Source organism: Protopterus annectens, chromosome 8.part0 (assembly GCF_019279795.1).
Source record: "Protopterus annectens isolate FY-2018-M chromosome 8.part0, PAN1.0, whole genome shotgun sequence".
Classification (NCBI taxonomy): Eukaryota; Metazoa; Chordata; order Ceratodontiformes; family Protopteridae; genus Protopterus; species Protopterus annectens.
In genome coordinates, this window is record NC_056741.1 from 193,399,554 (window position 1) to 193,427,442 (window position 27,889).

Here is a 27,889-nt window from a genome sequence, read left to right on the forward strand (position 1 = left end):
GTATGGTCTATTTAAAGTATATATACTGGGTCAAGAAATGTTCAGACTTTATACTATTACTCAGAGTTATGAACTGTATGGTTAGATAGATGTGTGTCAAGTTTTTATATAATAAGTAGTAGTGAAGCTGTTTGTGTCCTTCTAAAATTGTTATGTTTCAAAACAGTGACTTTATTGTTATTCTTTTTTTCATTGCAGTTTTGTAAACAAACATACTTACTATGCTTTGGCTTTGATTTGTCCTTTGCATTTAATAAAGCAACCTTAAACTCCTACACCAGTATACGCCTACACCCCTATACCACTATACCCCTACACATCTACATCCCTTTATCTCTATACTCCGACACTCCTACACCCTTATGCCTCTGTATCCCTATATCACTGTACCCCTACAGCCCTATATCTCTACACCCCTACACCCCTATAACACTATACTCCTATAACACTATACCCCTACACCCCTACACCCCTACACATTTTTGAGGTGTGACAACAAGGATGTTAGTGAAGAAGAGTTGGTGTGTTACCAGATATGAAGGTATATGATCAAATATTATTCAAAGATTCAGTCAAAGATTCAAAGTAGACTTTATTGTCATTTAGGATGACATACCTGTAGCCTAAATGAAATTATGTGCATTTACTCCTCCTTAAAATTACAAACAGAAAGTAAAATAACACTTAGAAGTTAAAGAATGAACATAACTAACATATACAATCCTATTTGCAGTATAAAAAAAGAGCAGAAAAATTTCCAACACTTAAATACAGAATAAGTGCACCCTCCCCTAAGTTATAATAACTGCCCCATTTAAATAAAAGACACATTACAGATTGCACATTGCCAAGTTGTCTGTCTAATATTGCACTTAATAGCGATAAAATAAATACTGTACTTATTTGGAATCTGTGTGGTATATATTATACAACAGACTATAGGTATTTTGTAAAAAAAGAACTGACAGTTAATGTCCAGTTTTCTGGGACTTATGCCTCAGTTCAGAAGAATAACCACTGTCAGGTAGAAACTGTTGTTGAATCTGGTAGTCCTGCAGCAGACGCTGCAATATCTTCTACCTGATGCCAGATGCTTAAACAGTCCATGCTCTGTATATGTGGTGTCTTGCATTATTTTAGTGACCCGTCTGATGCTTCTTGCAGAGTAAATTTGTTGTATCAATGAAAGACTGGTACCTGTTACCTGCTCTTCGACCATCACCACTCTCTGTAGTGCCTTCCATCCTGTAGCTGTACAACTTCCAAACCACACTGGGAAGTTACTAGTGAGGATACTCTCAACAGCACCTCCATAGAAGGTAGAGAGGATATGAGGTGAGAGCTTAGCTTTCTTCAGCCTTTTCAAAAAGTGGAGGCATTGGTGCACTTTCTTGAACAGCTAGCTGGTGTTTCTTGACCACAAGAAATCCTCTGATATGTGTAAGCTTAGGAATTTCATACACTTAACCCTCTCTATACTGTCACCATTGATCATGAGCACCGGATGGATTGTTTTCTTTTTCCTGAAGACGGTGATAATCTCTTTGGTCCTGCATGCATTCAGGTCAAGATTTTTCATCTCACACCAACTGATCAGAGGTACCACCTCTTCTCTGTATGCCCTTTCATCCTGAGCCCCATGACTGTGGTATCATCAGCAAGCATGATAATATGGTCAGGCATGTGTTTTGCATAACAGTTGAGGGTCAAGATGGTGAATAACAGTGGACTGAGAACACATTCCTGTGGAACCCCAGTATTAATCTTGAAACACTTTTATGTGTTCTTACCCAAACTCACTCTCTGTGGCCTCTCAGTCAAGAAGTCCAGGATCCAGTTACAGAGATGATTATGGACTCCTATATGTGCCAGAGCATCCTCACATAGTTTGCATTGCCCTCCAGATGTTCGGGAGAGCTGTGTAGTGCTAACGATATGGCATCAGCCATGGATTTGTTGGCTGTGTAAGCAAACTGCAGAGGGTCAAAATATGGAGGTAGGCCTGATGACAAATGCTTTTTGATCAGCCCCTCAAAACATTTCATAACAGTGGATATCAGAGCAACTGGTTTGTAATTGAAAGATGTTTGTTTCCTTGTAGCATGAGGGTACTTTCACCATGGCAAGAGAGGTGTTAAATATCTATCAGTACAGTGCATGGCTGATCATCACAGCCTATTAACACCTTACCCAGTATGTTGTCTAGGCCAGCAGCCTTCCTGGGGTTCACCTTCCTTAGCTCTATTCTCACCTCTTCTGTACTGAGTGTGAGCACAGCATCTTTCTCATCAGATATGAAGGAATAATCTGGATATTCTGTGTAGTGGGAGTACGTCTTTCATATCTGCCTTATTAAAGTCCCCTGCTACCAACAATAGTGACTGAAGGTGGCCTTGAAAATGAGGTATTTGAACAAATGTTAAAAAAAAAAAAAAAAAAACTAGAAGAAGTGGCTGCTCTTACCTTTTATAGAAATTTAAATTAGGAGAGACAATGGATAATATAAAGGAATAGTTTAAAAAGGTAGCATCGCAAGACTACTGGATAAATTACTGGCAGGATTAACATGACAAAAAAAAGCAATGAAGAATGTACAAGAGTACAGTGACTTGTTTTAAGATTCCCATTAAATACATTTTTCAGTCAAATGAAAAATGAGTGAAAGAGTAGAAGGGACAATTATAACACTCAAGGGGCATTCATTTAGGTTCTGCGAGATGTACACCTCTGTATACAGATAACAGTAGCATTTTGGTGTTCAGCAACTGCCTAACACAGTGCTATATGGTGTGGAAGAGTGAAGACATGCAACACTACATAGAGCTGGACCCACAAATGTACTGAATGCTAAAAATTCAGTCTGTGAGGGTGGTATAAGCTAATCAGCCATGTGCTCCCTCTCCCAGAACTGCTTCCAAGTAGGCATCAACACATTTAGTGATTCAAGAAATTGCTCAGCCCTATCACATCATAGTAGTGAATATGGCCAAAGTGCTATGTTCAACTACTTATAACACCTGTGATATGGGGATTGGGGTGGGAGGGGCCATTACGCATGATGTGCTTCAAGTGCACCAACACCAGCATAGAGAATGAGGATCTGGGAATCACTAGACACTAGGGATACTTGTCTAATAAGTGCCTTACTGACACTGACATCACAATGGGATCAGGGAGGTGGGTAGGTGATCACTAGAGAACAGGGAAACATTACAGTTGAGTGCCTAAATGGCATCAATATTACTATGGGTATTGGGGTGAGGAATCAATAGACACCATAAAACATTATATTTAAGTGCATTAATGGCACTGACACCACCATGGAGAATCCATTGAGGGACTCATTAGACACCAGAGAAACATTACAGTTAAGTGTGCCTTACCAGCTCTGAAATCACTAAAGGGATAAGGAGGCTATGGAATTACCAGACACCATGGCATACTTGATATGTACCATAATGGCAGTTCAACTGATATGGGGATGGGGTGGGAGGGCATGGGATGGCAGACAAGTCATAGACAGATACAGGGACTGTGGTGCGTGTGTGCGCGTGTGTGCGCGCGCGTGTGTGTGTGTGTGTGTGTGTGTGTGTGCGTGTGTGTGTGTGTGTGTGTGTGTGTGTGTGTGTGTGTGTGTGTGCACGCACGTGTGTGTGTGTGTGTGTGTGTGTGTGTGTGTGTGTGTGTGTGTGTGTGTGTGTGTGTGTGTGTATGTATGTGTGTGATGCACTGTATGCAGATCAGCAATTATTGGCAGATTGCAGTAGTAAAAATGATTCAGAGACATGTGAATTTGTTGATAATGAGGTCTAACATATCTCTAAATTGCAAAATACCAAGTTGTGGGAGCATTGCCTTCCTAGCACAAGCTGTATGGCTCATGCTAAGCCCTTTAATGAATTCCTATGTCATTTATGTGAAGCTGAAAAAAGAAAATGAGGAAACCTATTTAAGCAACATAAATTAGTTTTTTTGCAAAAAAAAAAAAAAAAGAGGCAAATGCATCTGGAATAAAATGTCAGATATTATTTAGCACTGAATTGTTTCATGGAAGTAAGGCAGGAAGAAGCATTCTATAATACAAAACTGAGATGTGAATAAATGTATAAAAAGATTATAGTTTTGTAATGGCAAGAGTGTGGAGATGAAAAATAAAAGTCAATTGCATTTGTATACAAATATAATGTTGTATATAACATTATACAAACATGTACATATATGTAATTAATAAAATGTAAATATGTGTAACAGATGAACCTCTGCTCTTTTTTGAAACATGTCCTATCATCTTTTATGCTGATCTGTCACCAACTCATGAAGATGGGGCATTGTTTAAAATCGCATATAAAGGACACCTCATTTCCCAAGAAATAAAAATAAGTCTGCTAATTATCGTCAACTTTCTTAATATAAACAAATCAATGAAGCATAACTCATTCTAAGGTGCTTTGACTGAATATAGGTAAATCAAGAATGCTGCCAGTTCAAACACAGATATGTATTATTATACATTATTTGTCAGTTTCATTGTAAACTGATAGTTGCCCTGAAGTCTGCAGTACCTTCCTGAAATAGCATGTCTATGTAATATGACAAGAATATGACCTTTACCAGGTCCACTACAAGTACCCAAGTCCCAAGAGCTTGAAGACCACAGTCTTTTTTTTTTTTTTTTCAAAACAGGTTTATTGTTTTAACATACAAGAGAAATATCATAACAATTTTATACAAGTAATTAAAAATAGATATGATTATAACATTCAACAAAACAACTAAAGTATTTACAAAGACATCCACTACAATCAGATCAATTAATTAAACTAAAATACCATGCTATTGAAATTAGGATTTTTTTAACAAATTTTGTAAATTATCCCATACAATATAATAAGATGTTTTTCTAGTTGTTCTTGACCTAATTGTGTTTATTTCCATATGGCACACTATATTCATAACATTTTTAAATTCATTGAACGAAGGAGGTGTATGTAAATGGCTGTAACTGTTTAGAGCTATTTTACTACTGTTATTCTGCTTTGAACTTATTATTTTTTACTGTAAAAAGTTTGCTGTGCTGGAGCTTTTCTCCCCGGGCCTCTACTGAAAATGGATCTTATTCCAGTTAGACTAGCCCGGTTAACAAATGTAAAATAAATAAAAATAAATAAAAAGTATCTGAAATCCAATTTCTGGTTATTATTTTCCTAGCCACTGCTAGAATAGACCATAACAAGGGAAGCTTAACCTTTTTAACACTTTGAGGTACAGGTGTGTTGAATAATGTAAGAGATTTAGAAATGATGAAATTATCTGTAAAAAGAGCCTGCAAAAATTCATTAATTGACTTCCAGTATTCTTTCAATTTTATACAGTCATAAAACATATGAGCCCAGTCAGCATTAATTTCTACATTACATCTCTTACATAGATTATCTTTATTATTTATTTTATTCATCAACAAAGGTGTATAAAAAGATCTATGTAAACATTTCCATGTATAAAGTCTCCAGACAATGGAAGACGTAGTTCTATAGGCAGATTCCAATATATATTGTTTATCTTGTTGATTTGGTGGGTCCCCATTAATAGAAGTGAAATAATTCCAGTATGAATCTACACTGTAAAAAGTTTCTTGTCTGATAATTTTATGTATGTATGAAAGTTTACCTTTATCAGAAACTTTATGTTGTAAATTTAATATCAAGTAATCATTCAGTGTTGGAATAGATTCTTTAACTGTTATAGACATTAGATCTATTTTATTAATGAGATGTTGTCTAAAGGTCTGAACCTCTAACCAGCAAGTTTCTCTTAGATCAAATTCTTGTTTTAAGAAATCTAGATTTTTAACTTTATTATCAGATATCAACTGATACCAGTACTTTAGATCATTATCTATAGCTAAATGAGTTCCTTCAGAAGTAGATGACAAAAGTATACCCTGAGTATACATTATAGGGAATATAATAAAATTCCATTCCCTATACTTAAGGTGCATGAATATAAAGTTACAATAGCTAATAATAATATTTAATGGGTAACAAACCATATGTTTAGGTGTAATAGGTGAAGTACAAAATTCCTTTAGTAACCATAACATGGAGTTATTTACATCATATTTTTATGTGTTAAGGAGATTTTCATGAAGTGCATACTAATTAGCTCCCAATAATCTTTCCATTTTGCGACATATGACTGATCTATTAATAAAGTAATAACTTTTACAATAGAAGAGATAGTATATAAATTAAAGTCTGGAAAAGAAATACCCCTTGAGACCAGCTATTAGTATGTTTCTTTAATGCAATCCTAGGTCTATTAGGTGCCCATAGGAAATTTAACATTAGTGTATTCAGTTTCTTGATAATTATTTTTGTGGGTGGAAGTATTATTGATTGTATTAAGTATAAAATCTTGGGGAATATTATCATTTTAATAATTGTAAGTCTCTCCTGCATAGTAAAAACATATTATTCCAGGTATTAAAAGATTTTGTATATTAAGAAAACAGGTATTATAATTATTATATATAATAGATTTAATATCTTTAGATAATATTATACCTAAATAAGTTATCTGACCTGAATTGGGTACATATTTAGTAAAATCACTAATGAGAATTTTTTTCGTGTATATATAGGTAGTATTTTAGTTTTTTCTTCATTGAATATTAAACCAGAAATACTTTTAAAATTCATCATTTTATCAAATAGAGACTGCATAGAAGAATTAGATCCTGCTGATGTAATTAGAACATAATCTGCAAAAGTTGAATTTTGGATGTTGTATTTTCATCTATTTCAAAACCCTCTATGTCAGTACTGTTTCTGATCAAATTAGCCCAAGGCTCCATTACTAAAGTGAATAATAGTGGAGAAAGTGGACATCCTTGTTTTGCACCTTTAAAATGGGTATTTTTGTGAAACATATGTTCCTACCTTAATATAAGCCAATGTTCCTTTGTATAAATGCTCAATTAGATTTACAAATGCATCTGAGAAGTTTGTGCACTTCAGTAAGGTAAACAGATAGTCCCAACTTACTGAATCAAATGCTGAACTTATATCAAGACTAATAAGTGTTAAATCTTTCTTTTTCCTATTTGCAAAATCAATTAATGTTAAAGTTCTTCTTATATTATCAAAAGTATTTCTATTTACAATGAAGCCTGTCTGATCTATATCTATAATGCCGGGGATGATTGTCTTCAATCTATCAGCAAAAATACTCATAAACATTTTATAATCAACATTAAGTAATGAGATGGGCCGATATGAAGTACATCTAGTTGGATCTTTATTAGGTTTTAAAATTGGCGAAATAAATGTATATTGCCAAGATGGGGGGGTTATTAACTCAGTTTGGGCCCAAATAAAAACCTTATGTATTAATGAATATGTACTTTTAGAAAGGATTTTATATATATCTGGTATAATACCATCATTACCCGGTGCTTTGTTTGATTTTAGCTTTTTTATTTGTGTAATAACCTCTGTATATGAAATACTTTTGTCCAATAGTTTAATCTGTTGTTTATTAAGCTTTTTATTCATGTTTGTGGTTATAAACTCCTTTATTTTATCTTTAGGTTCCATGTTAATGTTATTATGGTTAATTTTGTGAAAGTGATTTCTAAATTCATCTAGTATTTCTGGTATACTAGAAACATTCTTCTTTTTCCTTAGAGAAAAGATTTCTTTGATATGGTTTTGTTTATTCAACCTTTTTGTTTTATTTTTAAGTCTATGTAAGTATTTGGGGCTTATTGAATAAGACAAAAACTTGTATTCTCTAAAGTTTTTAACTTTATGAGTTAAAATTTCTTTGTATTTCTCATTTAGTTTGTTTATTTCTTCAATAACTTTCTTGTCCATAATATTTTCTTTATTATTATGTTTATAAGAGTCTAATTTACTTTGAATATATAACAATTCCTTATCCCAAGATTTCCGTTTATTATTATACCGTCTGATACTTTGTCCATATAGATATGATTTTAAGGCATCCCAAACATAGACAATGGAGACTTCAGGAGTATTATTTATGTCTAAAAAATGTTTTACTTCTGAAAGTATATATTCTTTATAGTCTTTTAGTTCAGTTAAGTATGCTGGTATCCTTTTGATCTGAACATTATGAGTATTTTTTATCATGAATTCAAAAACAATTGAATTATGATAAGATATAGGACATGAAATGATTTTGGAATTAATTAAATCTGTTACCATCTGGTTAGAAATAAAGACCCTATCTATTTTTGAATATGTTTTGTATCTGTTAGAAAAAAATGTGTATTGTAATGATTTTGAATCTATCTGATTATTAATATCATTCAAATGATAAGAATTAGCAAAATCATTTAAATGTTTTGCATTAGATGTAATTCTTCTTTTTCCTATAGTGGTAGTATCACTTTCATGTAGTATACAATTAAAGTCACCAGCTAAAATAATATCTCCTATAGAGAATGATATGATCTTATCAAGATGATGTTTCACTGTATTAATACCAATTCCAGGTATCCAATATACATTAATTAAAGTGTAAGTCTTCCCATTAATTTGTATTGTAACCGTACAAAACATTCCTTTGCCATCCTGATAAGACTTAATGGTTTTAGGAATGGGCATACTTTTATTCCATAAAATAGCCACTCCTCTTTTTTTCTGAGTGTGCTCTGAACTAACCATTACTGTATATTTGTTTGTGGCTAGTTTATCAATATCTTTTTTCAAGAGATGGGTTTCTTGCAGGAAGACTAAGTTGGCCTTATGTAAATTAATGTATCTTATTAGGCTTGCCCTTTTACACAGTTTATTCAATCCATTAATGTTTAAAGAAATTCCTTTTAAAGATGTCATTTGGCATTTTTAAAACTTAAGAATCTTATGATCAAAATAACAAATAACAACATAAGTAATGTTACATCTCCTCCTTTAGGTGTACCTTTAAATATAGCTGTATTTATTGAATCTCTTATGGGATTTTGTATAGGATTCAATTTTGTTTGTAGAGACAATGAGTGTACAAAATATATTGTGGATGTCAAAACTATATACATATAACAATGAACAAGTGAAAATAATGTAAGGATTAAACCTTGCATCCAGCCTGGAGTTAAAAACTCCAACTTAGAGTAGTATTTACCACTCAAGTTAACCCCCTACCTTAAGCAGCAGTACCTCAGCTACCACCTTATCAATTTAATATTGGTTATATTTAACTTAAATTAACAGCTTTCAATTCAATTATCTAGCAAGACAAGACTACACATTTAATAAAACAGCATCATATAAACTAAAATAAACCTTTTTTTTTTTTTTGTTAAAAACTATTCATACTACTATATACATCTATGTAATATAATACACTTGTATTCAAATAACATTCAAATAATCTTGATATTAGGAACCAAGAGGAGAGAGAGAAATAAAAGATGTGAAAGAGGGAGAGAGAGAGTGAAAGAAAGAGAGAGAGAGAGAAAAAAAAAAAGGAAGGCATATTTACATATTAATTTATTCAAAGTATGTAAAAATAAGTTATAACATTCATTTAAATCAAAAACTTTGGCTAATATGGTTCAGACATTACATATATTAAGATGCATCTATTTTCTGACATGTAAATGCAGTCAACAGCTTCCAAAAAAAAAACTTGAATTGCTTGTATATGAACATTTTACTCATACTCATTATTGTCAATAGAATAAAATATTATATTTATAGAAATTGTTATAAATCATACTGCATAGTTATGCAAATTCTCAGAAACACTTGCATTATTGTAAAAAAAGCCATCTGTATTTTGTATGTCTATAATACTGCTTTAAAATATATCACATGACAATTTCTTCCAGAATAGAGTTATAAAGTTATTTATGCTTGTCAATCAAATGAATTAAATGAGTTATAGTAATGTATATGTTTGAAACATAAGTTTTTAACACAGATTAGTATGCTGCAGTCAAGTAGATTTTCAAAAACACTTGAATAAATGTTTCATTTTCTATGCCTTCTAAAATAAGACATTTACTTACTACAAGAAACTGCATCATTTAAAATCATTATAACTGACATATTTTATGAATTATAACATAGATATTTAAGTAGTTATATAAAATAACTCAGATTTAGATGTTAAAGAGTTCATTTTCCTTCACATAGTCGCATTTGCATCAGTTCTACTTCCTGGTAGAGTGTTCTTCCTGAATCTGTGATGTGACAGTGTGATATCTGGGTCAAAGGTCAAACTGACTGCTTTCAGCTTCTCTATGAGAATTCTGAGAGTTGAAGCTTTTAAAACAACTCGAGGACACTGTTCATGAGGTAGCTCACATCCCAGATTGTCTCCCTTAACATTTTGGCGGGAAACTTGTTAAAAACTAGTGACAAGCATTCATTTAGCAGTGTAAATGCATCTAAACATGACAAAACCTTTGCAATGTATTTTACAGGTTATTACAGCCTCTATGTACGTGAAATTAAGCCCAAAGTTATTAATAAGTAATAAAACTCAATATTTATGTCCCAACTCAATTTTTATGCAAATCTTATTATTTACTGTGTCTATATGATCAAAAGCATTTCTATATATTAATATGAAGAAAAAAAAATAAAGAGAAAGAATAAAGAAAAGAAAAAGAGTAGAAAATAAAAGAGTGTAAAGCAGAAATAAAAAAAATGTAAGAGAAAGCTATAAGATGTATATACAATGGAATATTACTTACTGTTTATATTAATAGAGTTAAAAATAAAACATATTATTTACTATTATTTAGTTCTAATTATTATTAGTTAAAGCATGACAGATTATTTGCAAACAAGCATAAGCAGCATAATCAAGAAAGTATAATTAGGAATAGCATTTGAAGAACATATAAACTTTTTACAAGGAATAAATATGTTATTATTCTATTAATCATATTTTCATTACTCTTCTCTCCCTGCCCTCCCCCACCCTTTACCCACTACATAATCTAAATAGAATGTCATTGTTTAAACAAAGAAAAGAAGAAAAGGAGAAAAAAAGAGAAAAAATGTATCAAATTACTGACCTTACTTCTCTTTTTCAGAAAGAGAAACAAATTGAATAATAGCATGTTATTAGTTCCTCAGATATTTTGACTGGTTATGAAACAAAACATTTCTTTGCACACAGAGAATAACTTTGATTAAATCTTTTTCAGAATATTTGTGGCTTTCTGGAAATGCAGGAACTATATTTAAAAGATTAATAATGAAGTAAAATGATGAGAGAAAAAGAAAAAAACATAGAACAAATCATTTGTTTTTAGTCTCTTCTTCTTCTCTGAAGTCTTCCACGAAGTTTCAGTTGCCAGTCTCTTTAATGAAGGACTAGCCCATTCCATTTCCTCTATTTTATCCAAAATCTTATTTTTTTGATAAACAGTAAAGCAGAGTCTAAGTCATCAAAAATTTTAGGACCATCAGGAAGGAAGATTTTTAGCTTGGCAGGAAACAGAAGGTATGTTTTAAACTGTGCTTTTTAAGCTCCCTTATTAGTGGCAGAAAAACTTTTCTTTTAGCTATTACCAAGGAAGAATAGTCATTGTCAAAATGCACAGTTGTCTCATTAATCTTAACAGGAGCTTTAGCCCAAGCAGATTTAAGAACCATCTCTTTATCTAAAGATGATAGAAATCTAACTATAACTGATCTAGGATAGTTTTTGTTAGAGTTAGTATTAGCTATAGATCTATGTGCTCTTTCGATACCAAAAGAGAATGCTTCTGGTAAGTCTAAAGTTTTAGGGAGCCATGTTGTTAAAATAGAAGTAATATAGTTACCTTCAATATTTTCTGGCAGTCCAATAATCCTAATGTTATTGCACCTAGATCTATTTTCCAGGTCATCCAGCTTTGTTTGTAAATGTGTATTTTGTTTCAGCAGAAACTCAATGTTGATTTCCTCTTCTTGGATTCTATTTTCCATGTCATTCACAGCTTCTTCTATGCCTGTCATCTGGATCTTCTGTTGTTGCAGGTCTATATGTAACAAGTCTATTTGTTTTGTAGTTTTTTTCTATGAAGGTATCTATTTTAGTATTCATTTTATCCATCTTAGCAGTAAGTTGCTGGATTATAGTTATCAGAGACTGAAGTTCTTTCTTGATGCTGGAGTCTTGAGAATTTGTCTTACTGGAACTCATTTCAGACTAATAAACTGACAGGAAAATTTCCAAAGTGATTTCTGACAGGAATATTGTTAAAATTTCCTTTCTTTTTTAGATATAGTTCAAGAACTATATAAAACAAACATATTTAGAAAGAAAATTACTTCAAAAATTATTTTTTTAAGTAATTAATTCCTGTCAGTGTAATGAAATTGGTGGAGCTGAAGAAATCTGCTGCTATCCTGTGTTCATCCTTGCCCCCCCCCCCCCCCGAAGACCACAGTCTTGAAGCTAAGGACTCTCTTATAGGCTGCTGCTCACACTCAGACTTGATTATGAGTCTGGGAAAGCAGCTGAGGAGGGAGTGGGTTGGGCTTAGAGAGTAGATTATGGCAGGAAAGGTTCAGGGAGTGGTAGGGGAGTTTTAGGGTAAAGCAGAAGGATGACAGTTTTAGGGTTAGAGAGCAGGAAGGATATTTTAGGGTTAAGGAGGAGTAACAAGGTCTTAGGCATAAGGAGTGGGGTGGAGTTTTATATTTAGGGATGAGGGTTGGAGTTTTGGTGTTAGTGAGTAAGGGCTTGAGTTAGGAATTGTGTGGGAGGTTTAAGGATAGAGTTAGGTTTCTGGTAGAGCAATACAGTTGTATAGGATCAGGTGAAGGAGATCTAAAAAGTTGTAGGACATTGGGCTACTGGGTGTTTGAGCACTTGCTTTTTCCAGCAAGTGGCAGTGCAAGTGTGTCATGAGCTACTATTAAATTATCACTTGTAGCAGACCCAACTTCACTCTCTCTCTATCTCACTTCATGAGTACGTTTGTCATACTAAATCTATTTTTGTCATTTAAACTATGTTTTTTCTACTCTTTTGACTTGTAGCTGGATAAATAAAATTGCTAAGCCTTTGACTTTCGTTGTGTACCACAGAACTCACATGCAGTCATCTCTCTGTCCCCTGCACATGCACAGACAGACAAACGCAGACACGCATACATGCAGATACATTCATACACAGACACACAGGTGCACACAAAGACATACTTACTGAGACACACGTGCATTTGTGTGTGCTCATAGTAAATTTGTAGTCAGTTCTTTATGAAATGCATTTTTGAAAATGCACAATGGGAATACAAGAAATAAGTTGTACAGCATTTAATTAAACCATCTGCATTACCATGCTGAAGTATTCAAGAAAAGCAATTTAAAATATGAGCTGAAGCAATACTGCACAAGGGCCAACAGGCTGAATTATAGCCACAATATAAATCCTGTTGTAGACAATAATAAACAAGCCAGCAATATCATGCTCCAGAATTGTCATTACTATTAAAATATTGTGCTACACTTTTTTTGCAAACACACACATAGCTTTACCACTACAATTTCATTAAATAATGCACACAAACATAACCAGTTAATACATTTACCACATTTGAACATATGTTTTTCTTCACAATGTGAGTGTAAGAAGATTTAAGTGGGAGCAGAACAGATCCCAAAAGCATATTTCATCAAATTGCAGATCTCAGCTTTTAATAATGAATCACATTTCATCTATTTCAATGGTGCAGTTCTTTGCTGGGGTACCTTCTTTGTGGAATCTGCATGTCCTTCCTGTGTTCACATGGGCTTTCTCTAGGTGCTCTTGTTTCCATCCACATTCCATAGACATGCAGTAACCAGATTGGTGACTTCTAAATTTCCTGTAGTATGACTGCATACATGTGTGATATGAAAGAAACATCTGGCAATCTGTTTCCACCCCGTCCTTATGGGTGGTGGTGGCTGTTACATATTTTATGTTCATATGAAACGGAGTCTGTTTCCTGCATCTCTGTTGTAACAGGTTATGTACTTTAGAAGATACATTTTGCACATATTTGTATGAGGAGATGTTTTTCAAGGAATTGTGATTCATCAGACCTTTCTAAAAGTTGCTCCAATATTTCTAAATGGCAAGGTGCATTCAGAAGTGTTGAAGCATAGCACTAATGTAAAGCCACTCTCTAACTGAGAATTGAAAATTGTACTTATTTTCTTTATTTTAATTTACATATTGTAACCTGGTAGGCGATCCGGTCCAATGAACCTTTTTCAGTCATGACCAGAGTTTAATGGCAAAAAATAAATTAATTGCATAAATGAAAACTCACCCTATTGAAGGCCTCTCTAAAATCATAACTCAAGAATACCAGGATGTTTCACTCCACCACTCCCATGGGATAATGCTTCTCTATTTCTGACATTCTCCACTCCATCTAAATTTCTTTTTCCCTATGTAGACTTGTATAGGTGTTAATGCAGGACATTTGTGTACAACTCTGTATAGGCGTCATTGTTGACAGTGGTGGCAGGGGCCTTCCTTTTTAGATACTACACCTTTAGTTACTCCACTTTAAGTTATTCTCACTGTACTACACTCCTTACTTACTTTCCCTTAGCCTCAGCTCAGGGCATCCTCTTTTATAAGCCTCATTCCCCTCCAGAAATATACTGTATTTGTTTTGTTTACAGAAGGTAATATGTTATATTGCTGTGTGACATGCTTTTCTGAATGGTAACAAAATATCAAATGCTCCTCTGCTATTTGCATTAAGCTATATACATGCCACTTACCGAGTCATCTCATATAATCACAACTATAAAATCAACTACCATTATGCAATGTTACTTTGTATTTTTTACATTTTGAACTAGCATTATTGCAAAGTTAAATTTTGTTTATGTATTTTATATGTAAATGAGTTCGACTGTAACATATACATGTATGTGTATTTGTTGCAATGTATGCAACATATTGACTGTTTTTTTTTGGAGCTTCTCCCCCTTGTGCCAGTGCTGAGAACAGGTTTCCAACCCATTTGGACTTTTTCAGCAAGAAAATACAAATATAATACAATAAATTCAGAGGAGGTTACTAGGCTATTGGCCCTAGGGCATTTATAAACCTAGTTATGTTATACCTCTGTTTGCTTATCGACCAACTGATGATCAATATTTGCAGTGAAGTCCATGATCAGCACCGACGTAAGTGACACCCCTGGATAAATTTACAGTCTCCTATCCAGTTGTCTAAATTATGCTTAAATAGGGTCATTGAGGGGCTCTATTTTACATGAATTGAAAGTTTGTTCCACAGGAGTGGCAATCTCTGGGAGACATATTGGTGTATCCAGCATGTGCTGCTAATGTTGCAGGCTAGGGTAAAATCCATAGATCGACTGAATCTTGTCCCATTTGACTTTTGGATTTGCAGCATTTCCATTAGGGCAGGGTCCGAGACTGCTCTCTAGGCCAGTCACTAGTCACCTCTCAGGAGCCTATAAGATACAGAGTACATAAACAGAGCCATCAGTCTGTCCATGTAGGTCATGTATTGAAAGGTCTCTCCAGCTGCTGCAGGTGTCTGGTAAGGTACATACAGAAGGAAGCATAGTACTCTGTTAGTGGTCTGATGAGGGATGAGTATAGGGGAGTTATAACATCCTCAGCTCTGGATGTGATGCACTTACTTATGAGATGTGCAACATAGAAGGCCTTCCTTAACACTGTGGGCACATTGTGATTGAAGTTAAGGTTGTTATCAACCTGTGTTCCCAAATCTCTCAAAACAGGTTTGAGCTAAGGGAAGTACTGTAATATTGCAATTTGCAGGGACTTCCCCTTTGTCAAAAAGGATGATAATGCATTTTTTTATTGTAGTTTAAGTCCATGGCTTTGGCATCAATCATTTGTCTGTGTAAGCCGTTTTGGTAGTATGTCAACATTGTTGGGGAGTCAGTCATTGCACCCAGTTTGAAGTCACTGACAAACTTGGTAAGCCACAGGCCATGTATTGTTTGGGGGTTTCAGAGAAATAGATTTCAAACAGTAGGGGGCTCACCACAGATCCTTGTGGTACACCACTGGTAACTGGTCTGCTGGTAGAGATGGAATTCTGAACTTTGATTTTATGTGTCCTGTTGGTGAGCCAGTTGGCTACCCATCTAGTGACATATGGGTTAATTACCAGCCTGGTGAGCTTCTCAGTGATGCCTGAGTGGGGGATTATGTCAAAAGCCTTGGCTAAGTCAAGATAGGCTGCATACATTGTTTTGCCTTTATCCAGGGCTTTTGTGACATTCTAGAAGAAGTCCACCAGGTTTAATAATCATGATCTACCCTTAATGAAGCCAAATTAGGATGGGTCAGGAGTTGAAGATCACATATATCTTTGTTGATAAAGTCCATGATGATTCTTCCATTGCCTTGCAAATAAGGCTGGTTAGGATCACAGGGTCTATAGTTCTTAGGGTCGGTTGATGGACCTCCTTTGTGCAAGGGAATTACTGCTGCTGTTTTCCACTGTGCTGGGACAAAGCCACTACTTAAACTGTGGTTGAAGAGAGAGAAAATTGGTTCTGCTAGATCCTGTTTTAGACCATTTAGTAGGTAGCCTGGGATGTTATCTGGTCCCATAGAGGCTGTATTTTTGGCCATGGAGATTGCCGTTATGACCTTCTCTTTGGAGATACTAGATAGAGGACTGGTGACAGGTATGCTTTGGGATATGTCTGGTGGGGCCAGATGGGTGAAGTTTGCACCAAATATGTCTGTTAGGAAGTTGGCAATGTCCTCAGGGTCAGTATGAGTGGTACTGTCCACTACAAGTTTGGCACAAAGCTGGGCCTTCTGTTTTAGATTTCTGATGTAGCTAAAGAATACCTTGTGATTATCCTTAGCTAGGAATACTAGTTTAGTTTTGTAATCGGCTTTAAAGGACTTAACAAGGTATGTAATTTGCTTGTTCAAGCTGTGGAAGGCTTCCTTCCTGTACTGTGTATCTAGACATTACTTTCTTCCTCTTGTTGTATAACCTATTTATGCTTTATGTCCACTCGGGTGGCTTGTGGATTGATTTTTTGTGAGGACCTTGTATTGATCTGTTCAGGTACAGCTGAGTCTATACATTTGTAGAGGTGTTAATACAGGGCATTTGTGTACACCTCTGTATAGCAGTCATTGTTGACAGTGGTGGCAGAGGGGTTGAAACTATTTATGTCATCACTTTGGAGGCTAAAGTTTGCTTTGGAGAAATTTGTCATCCCTTTTTGCTCTTAAAAGGGTGTCAGGTATGATCATTACTTCAGATGAGACTGATTTATGATCAGAAATTATACAGGGAGGGCAACTCACAGGGGGTAGTGCAAAGACCCCCTATGTTGGTGAGTACTAAGTCTAGGACATTCAAGACCCTTGTGGGGGTGCAGACTATCTGTTGTATTAACAAAGTCCAGAAACCTTAGGGTGAGTGTGTCTATGCATATATATGACTCCCAGTTGATGGAAGGATAGTTAAAATCATCCATGACCAAGGTGTTTGACTGTATAATGAGTGATTCAAGCAGGTACAGGTAGGCAGAGTGTTTGTCGCGGTTCATGGTGGGGAATTTATAGCTAACAGTGATATATAAGGGGGTTTACATACTAATTGCAGAAATAAACCTCTTTGTAAACAAAAAGTACAGCAGAATAGTAATATGTGACTGTGATACTTTTCCTCTTATATTTAACTTAAGCATAGCTGACTGTAAGAGATAACAGCAGAGATCACAAAAAACTTACATTAAATTTAGATAAGATTACATGTCTATAAAAGACAAGGTAATGAGTTATTTGAATTGTATAGTTTATATACATTATACATAGTGACTGGAAACATACATTTTTTGTTTTGTTTTGTGAGCTAAGGTACAAGGAGATATACGAGTCAAAAGTAAATCAATGTAATCAGTCGTAATAGCAACAATATAATTTAACCCTAGAATTGCTGTATTTTCCATGTTCAGTAAGAGCTAAACATCAGTGACCTTCCTGTAAACATAGTAACATAGAAATGTGACACATAACTGAGAAACATTTTGTATAATGTGTCATCATTTATTACATGTCAGGAAACAGCACAGCATTCTGGGTCATCATCCAACACACTATAATATGAGAAAGATAAGAGGCAGGGACAGCTGAGAGCCTGAGTGGGGAATAATAAATTGTTTGTTTTGTCTCTTACAGCTGCAGAGAAGAAGAAGCTGAGACTTGTAAATGGAGGCAGCCCCTGTGCTGGCAGAGTGGAGCTTTATCACAGTGGTCAGTGGGGGACAGTATACAGTTATAACTGGGACATTCAAGATGCTGCAGTGGTCTGTAAACAGCTGGAATGTGGATCTGCTGTAGCTGCCCCTATTAATGCTCATTTTGGTGCAGGAACAGGACCAGTGTGGATGGATGAAGTTCAATGTCAAGGAGGAGAGGCTGCCCTGTGGGACTGCCAGAGCCCAGGACTGAGACAGCATGGTTATTCTCACACATGGGATGCAGGAGTCACCTGCTCAGGTAACAAACCTTGATTCTCCATCTTCTTTTTATAAAAACATTAAAATCTAAGTTAATTCTCAGATTTATGATGGTATAAAAGAATGGAAATAAGTTAGTCACCCTTTCTAGTCCAGACATGAAAGCTGATACTGCTTTGAAGGAAACAACTGATATAATAAAAGGAGCATTTCAATTTTATAAAAGTTCAAATATATCCTATTGTTGTCTATTTTAATTTTATTCCTGGACTAATGTAACCATGCAAAGCCCAGTTTCAGTGGAGGCATGGGTAGAACATATCCATTTATACAAAATGCAGTATATAAAAAGTGAATAAAGGGAAGCATGCATAAGTTAAATTAGCACACCAGATTTGCTGAAATCTTTGTATGTATACAGGCTTTATCTGTTGTACATCTCTGCTATCACATCTTTTCAGGTTTAATACATTAACATGAATTTTGCTTAGTCATATTGTTTCAAGTTATACGTGCAAAGATTATATGAATATGGCAAGAGTAAAAGTTGGGAAATACAGATAATGTATGCATTGGTTAAAGGGAGAGAGCTTTTAGGATTCATCAGAAATAGTTATAGACAAAATCATAAGGGACTCAGACAAAGAAGAAGATGAAGACGAGGAAGAAGAATTTACTTTAGGATGTTGATCCCTCACTGCTTATATTAACATATGGAAAACATTATTTCTGTTGGTAGGATTTTTAATGTTACTCAGTGCTGTACTAGGAAAGTGCTGTTTAGCTCGTATTATACAGGGCCAGCTCATGTCATGGGTAAAATATGTTTCATTCATTCTTTATTTCTTAGCACTGTACTTAAGCTGCTATGTATTTTGCTACCTGTAGAGTGTAAAAACAGTTTCCATGGTAGTTGTTAGTTTCCTTTTTAGAAATACTTGTTTTTTTGGCCTCAAACCTTAGTGGTATACATTGGGTATGTTTTTGAACTAGGTCTGTTGCTTGTTACGCTTGACATACATATTATATACAACTTTTAATAGTAGTAAAGTGATTGCATTCTGATGTTCAGGTGAATTTTGTTTCTTTGGTGCTATGCATTAGTACATTTCCCTGCTATAAGACATTCTTGCCTGGATATCTCACAATATAAAAAACAAAACAATTATCCTTGGAGACATAAACATAAACTGGTCAGATATCTCAAATCAATCCCCTCTACATAATCTCAGTCTCTAACTTCACTCAATGAATTACAGACATAACCAGACCCAACAAAAACAATGATAGCAGCTCAATACTCAATTGGATATGAGTCTCCAACTTAACCAAAATTTCAACAACAAGCACTCTCTTCTCTGGCAACAGTGACGACCTTCCAGCTTATATACTTCACAAAACCACTCCAAAACCATGTCAGCATCAATATAAAAATACAACCCTAAATGAAACATTGATAAAAAATCAACTGGAAAGTACTAAAAGTTCTTCCCCTTGATGGAGCAGTTGAGTTCTTTAACTCTACTTTCCTGGTAATCCCAAATAATCTTCCCCTATAATACAAAAGAGAACAAAAACTAATCATACCATATGGCTCACCAGATCTACCAAACAAATCATGACTGATAGAGACAAAGCTTGGAAAAAATGGTATATAACCAAAAATCTCTCTGATCTACTACAATTCAGGCAGCAATGACACAAAAGCACACTACCCTGGCTTGCCAAAGAATCATAAACAAAACCCAAAGTAATTTTGGAACTCTATTTCATCTCTGCAAAACCCTGGCTCCAAAAACAACCCCTGTCCGCATCCAGACAAAATACCTTGTGAAATAGCTTCCCTCTAAAACACTCATTTCATCAACACAATATCAAGCTTCACAGCAACCTTTCTACAAATCAGTAGAGACAGTAACTCCCGCACACCAAACCCCACCTCATAAAATACTGTTTCCCCCACCCACTTTTTCTTTCTCTCCTATACCCATCAGTATTATCAAAAAATGGCTTATCAAACTGAAACCATGCTTTAACGCTCCCAACATCCTACCCCCAGTATAGCACCTTCAAATGTCTGCTAAAGCCATTAACTATCCAGTCAGCATATCAACAGACCTATCCAGGAAGCCTAGTTACCTACAATCTGGAAAAAGTCTTTCATTCTACCCCTCCACAAAGGTGGCAACAATATACATATTTCAAATTTTAGACCTATTGCTATTCTCTCCCCCTTTCTAAAATCTTTGAGAAATATATTCATAAACAACTTCTCAGATATCTACTTCCAAACCAGCTTCTTTTCCCCACTCAGTATGGTTTCAGGCCAGGCCACAACACAACTACTGCACTTATATCATTCTTGGATACAGTCAATCGAGCTCGAGATACCTGCAAAATCATATCTGCTCTATTTCTTGACCTCTCTAAAGCCTTCAATACTATCTTTTACCCTCTGCTACTCACCAAACTCTCAAACCTAGGTATCTCTCCTTCGACCTTAGATCAGTTTACCAGCTACCTAAATAACAGATAACAATGTACTAAATGGCAAAACTATTTCTCTCCTTTCCCTGAAACATCCACAGGTGTCCCCCAAGGTTCTATATTAGGCACCTACTCTTTAGCATTTTCATCAATGACTTCCACTACAATTTTATTAATGGTACAATAGTTCAATAAGCAGATGACACTGCCATAATCTGCTTTACTAACTCTATTACTGAACTCCTGCATACAACCCAGAATGTTTTCAACTCCATCGAAACATGGATGACAGATAACCACCTTTCTCTAAGCCCCACACCCAAAAAAAAACAAACTGCAGTTATTCACCCCCCCCCCAAGAAAACTACCATCAGATGCCAGCCTTATCTCCAATCCTAACTCACCACCACCCAAATAGATCACTCAGATCTGAAAAACAATTTCTCCTGCAAATTAACAAACCAAAACTCCCAGCAGGTCAAATGTTCTACTCCTTTTCTATCGCCAAACTACAGAATGCACTCCCACTATCTATTAGAACTATCAGTAACATCTGCTCCTTCAAAACCACTCTGAAACATCATCTGCCCACCCTCTGGCACTGTAGATACTCTAACTTCCATCTTCCTAAGACTTGACTCCTCCGTACATCATATCACCTTTTTCCTCTGCTTCCTTCCTCCAAAACATGATTCCTCTTACTATTGCACACTCATCACTCTTAGCACTAATCTCTCCCTACTTCTCATACATATACCTTAGATAGTTATTAAAATTGTACCTCTATTAATCATTTCTAAACTCACTACTTCTAACACATATACCTTTAGATAGTTATTAAAATTCTACCATTATTCATGATTTCCGCACTCACTACTCTAACACATATGCCTATAGATAGTTATTCTAATTGTACCTTTATTAATGACTTCCACACTCCCTATTTCTAACATATATACATTTAGATAGTTATTCTAATTGTACCTATACTAATCACTTCCACATTCCTTAATTCTAACATATATACCTTTAGATAGTTATTCTAATTGTACCTATATCAATGACTTCCACACTCACTACGTCTAACACATATACCTTTAGATAGTTATTCTAATTGTACCTATATTAATGATTTGCACACTCCCTATTTCTAACACATATACCTTAGTTAGTTATTAAAATTGTACCTTTATTAATGACTTCCACACTCACTACTTCTAACACATATACCTATAGATAGTTATTCTAATTGTACCTTTATTAATGACTTCCACACTCCCTACTTCTAACACATATACCTTTAGATAGTTATTCCAATTGTACCTATATTAATCACTTCCACACTCCCTACTTCTAACATATATACCTTTAGATAGTTATTCTAATTGTACCTATATTATTGACTTCCAAACTCACTACTTCTAACACATATACCTTTAGATAGTTACTCTAATTATACCTTTATTAATCACTTCCAAACTCACTACTTCTAACAATTATACCTTTAGATAGTTATTAAAATTGTACCTTTATTAATGACTTCCACACTCACTGCTTCTAACGCAAATACCTTTAGATAGTCATTCTAATTGTACCTATATTAATGATTTGCAAAATCCCTACTTCTAACACATATACCTTAGATAGTTATTAAAATTGTATCTTTATTAATGACTTCCAAACTCACTACTTCTAACACATATAGTTTTAAATATTTACTAAAATTGTACCTTTATTAATCACTTCCACACTAACTACTTCTAGCACATATACCTTTGGATAGTTATTCTAATTGTACCTATATTAATGACTTCCACACTCACTATTCTAACAGATATTATTTAGATAGCTATTCTAATTGTACCTATATTAATTACTTCTCCATTCACTACTTCTAACATATATACCTTTAGATATTTATTCTTAATGTACCTATATGAATCACTTCCACACTCCCTACTTCTAACACATATACCTTTAGATAGTTATTCTAATTGTACCTTTATTAATCACTTCCAAACTTACTACTTCTAACAATTACACCTTTAGATAGTTATTAAAATTGTACCTTTATTAATGACTTCCACACTCACTACTTTTAACACATATACCTTAGATAGTTAGTTATTCTAATTGCACCTATATTAATAACTTCCAAACTAACTACTTCTAACAATTATACCATAAGATAGTTATTAAAATTATACCTTTATTAATGACTTCCACACTCACTACTTCTAACACATATACCTTTAGATAGTTATTCTAATTGTACCTATATTAATGACTTCCACACTCACTATTCTAACAGATATTATTTAGATAGCTATTCTAATTGTACCTATATTAATCACTTCTCCATTCACTACTTCTAACATATATACCTTTAGATATTTATTCTTAATGTACCTATATGAATCACTTCCACAGTCCCTACTTCTAACACATATACCTTTAGATAGTTATTCTAATTGTACCTTTATTAATCACTTCCAAACTTACTACTTCTAACAATTACACCTTTAGATAGTTATTAAAATTGTACCTTTATTAATGACTTCCACACTCACTACTTTTAACACATATACCTTAGATAGTTAGTTATTCTAATTGCACCTATATTAATCACTTCCAAACTAACTACTTCTAACAATTATACCATAAGATAGTTATTAAAATTATACCTTTATTAATGACTTCCACACTCACTACTTCTAACACATATACCTTTAGATAGTTATTCTAATTGTACATATATTAATGATTTGCACACTCCCTACTTCTAACACATATACCTTAGATAGTTATTAATATTGTACCTTTATTAATGACTTCCAAACTCACTACTTCTAACACATATAGCTTTAGATAGTTATTAAAATTCTACCTTTATTAATCACTTCCACACTCACTACTTCTAATACATATACCTTTAGATAGTTATTCTAATTGTACCTATATTAATGACTTCCACACTCACTACTTCTAACACATATACCTTTAGATAGTTAGCTATTCTAATTGTACCTATATTAATCACTTCCCCATTCACTACTTCTAACACATATACCTTTAGATAGTTATTGTAATTGTACCTATATTAATCACTTTCACACTCACTACTTCTAACACATATACCTTTAGAGAGTTATTAAAATTGTACCTTTATTAATGACTTCCACAGTCACAACGTCTAACACATATACCTTTAGATATTTATTCTAATTGTACCTATATTAATCACTTCCACACTCCCTACTTCTAACACATATACCTATCGATAGTTATTCTAATTGTACCTATATTAATGACTTTCACACTCACTACTTCTAACACATATACCTTTAGATACTTATAAAAATTGTACCTTTATTAATGACTCCCACGCTCACTATTTCTAACACATATTCCTTTAGATAGTTATTCTAATTGTACCTATATTAATCACTTCCAAACTCACTGCTTCTAACACATATACCTTTAGATAATTATTCTAATTGTACCTTTATTAATCACTTCCAAACTCACTACTTCTAACAATTATACCTATAGATAGTTATTAAAATTGTACTTTTATTAATGACTTCCACACTCACTACTTCTAACACATATACCTTTAGATAGTTATTCTAATTTTACCTATATTAATGATTTGCACACTCCCTACTTCTAACACATATACCTTAGATAGTTATTAAAATTGTACCTTTATTAATGATTTCCACACTACTTCTAACACATATATCTATAGATAGTTATTCTAATTGTACCTATATTAATCACTTCCAAACTCACTGCTTCTAACACATATACCTTTAGATAATTATTCTAATTGTACCTTTATTAATCACTTCCAAACTCACTACTTCTAACAATTATACCTATAGATAGTTATTAAAATTGTACTTTTATTAATGACTTCCATACTCCCTACTTCTAACATATACACCTTCAGATAGTTATTCTAATTGTACCTATATTTGTCACTTCCACACTCCCTACTTCTAACATATATACCTTTAGATAGTTATTCTAATGGTAGCTATATTATTGACTTCCAAACTGACTACTTCTAACACATATACCTTAAGATAGTTATTAAAATTGTACCTTTATTAATGACTTCTACACTCACTACTTCTAACACATATACCTTAGATAGTTATTCTAATTGTACCTATATTAATGATTTGCACACTCCCTATTTCTAACACATATACCTTAGATAGTTATTAAAATTGTACCTTTATTAATGACTTCCAAACTCACTACTTCTAAAACATATAGCTTTAGATAGTTATTAAAATTCTACCTTTATTAATCACTTCCACACTCACTACTTCTAAAACATATACCTTTAGATAGTTATTCTAATTGTACCTATATTAATCACTTTCACACTCACTACTTCTAACACATATACCTTTAGAGAGTTATTAAAATTGTACCTTTATTAATGACTTCCACACTCACTACTTCTAACACATATACCTTTAGATAGTCATTCTAATTGTACCTATATTAATGATTTGCAAAATCCCTACTTCTAACACATATACCTTAGATAGTTATTAAAATTGTATCTTTATTAATGACTTCCAAACTCACTACTTCTAACACATATACCTTTAGATAGTTATTCTAATTGTACCTATATTAATCACTTTCACACTCACTACTTCTAACACATATACCTTTAGATAGTTAGCTATTCTAATTGTACCTATATTAATCACTTCCACATTCACTACTTCTAACACATATACCTTTATATCGTTATTCTAATTATACCTATATTAATCACTTCCACACTCCTTACTTCTAACACATATACCTATAAGATAGTTATCCTAATTGTACCTATATTAATCACTTCCACACTCCCTACTTCTAACACTATACCTATAGATAGTTATTCTAATTGTACCTATATTAATGAATTCCACACTTACTACTTCTAACATATATACCTATAGTGATTGTAATTGTACGCATATTAATGACTTCCACACTCACTCCTTCTAACACATATACCTTTAGATAGTTATTCTAACTGTACCTATATTAATCACTTCCACACTCACTGCTTCTAACACATATACCTTTAGATAATTATTCTAATTGTACCTTTATTAATCATTTCCACACTCTCTACTTTTAACACACATACCTTTAGATAGTTATTATAATTGTACCTATATTAATCACTTCCACACTCACAGCAGAGTCTACTCAGGAGTGTACAGTAACATCAGCGTGTACTATAATATGTTCATTGGGTTTACTTAAATACCTGGTGTTTTCACATTATTCCTTTGTACCACCTACATTTTCATATTATATTTTATTGTATTTATAATACCTGTTATGACTATGCTTCTTGTTAATACAAACTGTTCCCATATTATGTAATTGTTATACTAATTGCCTTTGTATAACTTTTCTCTCAGGGCCTCCACTGAAAATTGGTTCTTCTTGGTCCAGTGGACTTTCCCAGTAAACAAGTGCCAATAAATAAATAAATAAATAACATATTTTGTTATGAAGACTAGGTCTAAATTAGCTGGGGCGTTTTTTGTAAAAATATTTAAGTTATGTTTTTCTCTGAATCCTTTGAATGTTACTGATTACTGAAGACAATCAGGGTAGGCTCATGATATTCTGCTGCTGGAGTACAACCTATTTAGATTACATAATTACGTATTTACAAAATGATAGTGCTGAGGAAGCGATACTAAGTTTGTGTAAGTTAAAAATACATTGTAAAGTGCTGAATGGTATTTGTGATAAACTAGTGAAACTGCTACATTGTTTCAATTTTCTGGTAATGGGATATTCTAACTAGTTACACTGACTGTTGCTATATAAGTTTAGTCTAGTAAGTGATTACTTTTCTTCATTTTCTCAATGTTCTGTTCCACACTGTAAACTTATTGTCCCTGTGTAGAGTATTACAATAATTCATCTATAAGGCAGCTTTCTAGTTATTTTTTTTTTTACTAGTATAGTTTATATTTGGGTATTAGAAGCTTAGGTTTTTGTTTTCCTGGCCTCCATTTTTGCTAAACTTGATTCAGAGTTCCTCCAAATGATAGTGGTGAGGAAACAATACTCTGTTTGTGTAAGTTAAAAATATATTGTAAAGTGCTGGACGATATTTATGATAAACTGGTGAAACTGCTATATTGTTTCAATATTGTCTTGTAATGGGATATTCTAACTAGTTATACTGACTGCTGGTAAAAAAGTTTGGTTGTAGAATCACAATGTATTTGTTTTTGCTGAGTTTTAATGGGCTATGTTAACTCACTCTGCTTTCTGTACAATATTTATAATGTCTATGCTTATTATGATGTCCTTATTGTGTTGCTTTTAGTCTTATATTCCTTCCTTTTGTCCTCTTTGCAACTTTTAGTGCCATTGAGCACCTGGTCACCTCGGGTCTCCTCTCCCTCCTACTTGTGAAAGCTAGGACTCCTCTCACTCCAGCTAAAAACAAAGGAAACTCTAACCAATCATCATCAAAAATAAAGACTGCAACCTCAGCTTTAACACTGGGAACTCTGCTGTTGCTATTTACCGGCAGTGTAGGTGCCTGCTTTTGTGGTTACTGTTATGCCTTGTTACAATCTGTTACAATCAGCTAGAGATCATACCACAGGGGTGACAGCGGCAAACCTTTCTTCTCCTAGCCCCCCAGCCTTTTCATCTTTTTCGTTATTGATATATTTTGCTTAAATTATCTGTTTTGTTATATTAAGGTATTGAGCCCCTCTCAATAGAATCATAGCCTTCAGTCCCTCCCCCTTAATACTTATTCTTCACTAATTAAACACCAAATGAAGGTTCAAAGTCTCAAGCTGCTTTTATTGTTAGCCACATACTTTGCAGCAAGCAAAGAGCAAAGGGGATTAAAAATGTAAAAGAGAATAAAGA

The 27,889-nt window shown here is 33.9% G+C and overlaps 1 protein-coding gene across 1 annotated transcript in view; it reads left to right on the plus strand.

Annotated features, from left to right (window-relative positions):
* Positions 1-27,889, plus strand: part of LOC122808187 (scavenger receptor cysteine-rich type 1 protein M130-like) — a 146,173-nt gene that overhangs the window by 97,844 nt on the left and 20,440 nt on the right. The window contains exon 2 of the mRNA XM_044079154.1: positions 18,186-18,506. Within this exon, the coding sequence (XP_043935089.1) occupies positions 18,186-18,506 (321 nt within the window). The remainder of the gene's footprint in view (positions 1-18,185; positions 18,507-27,889) is intronic.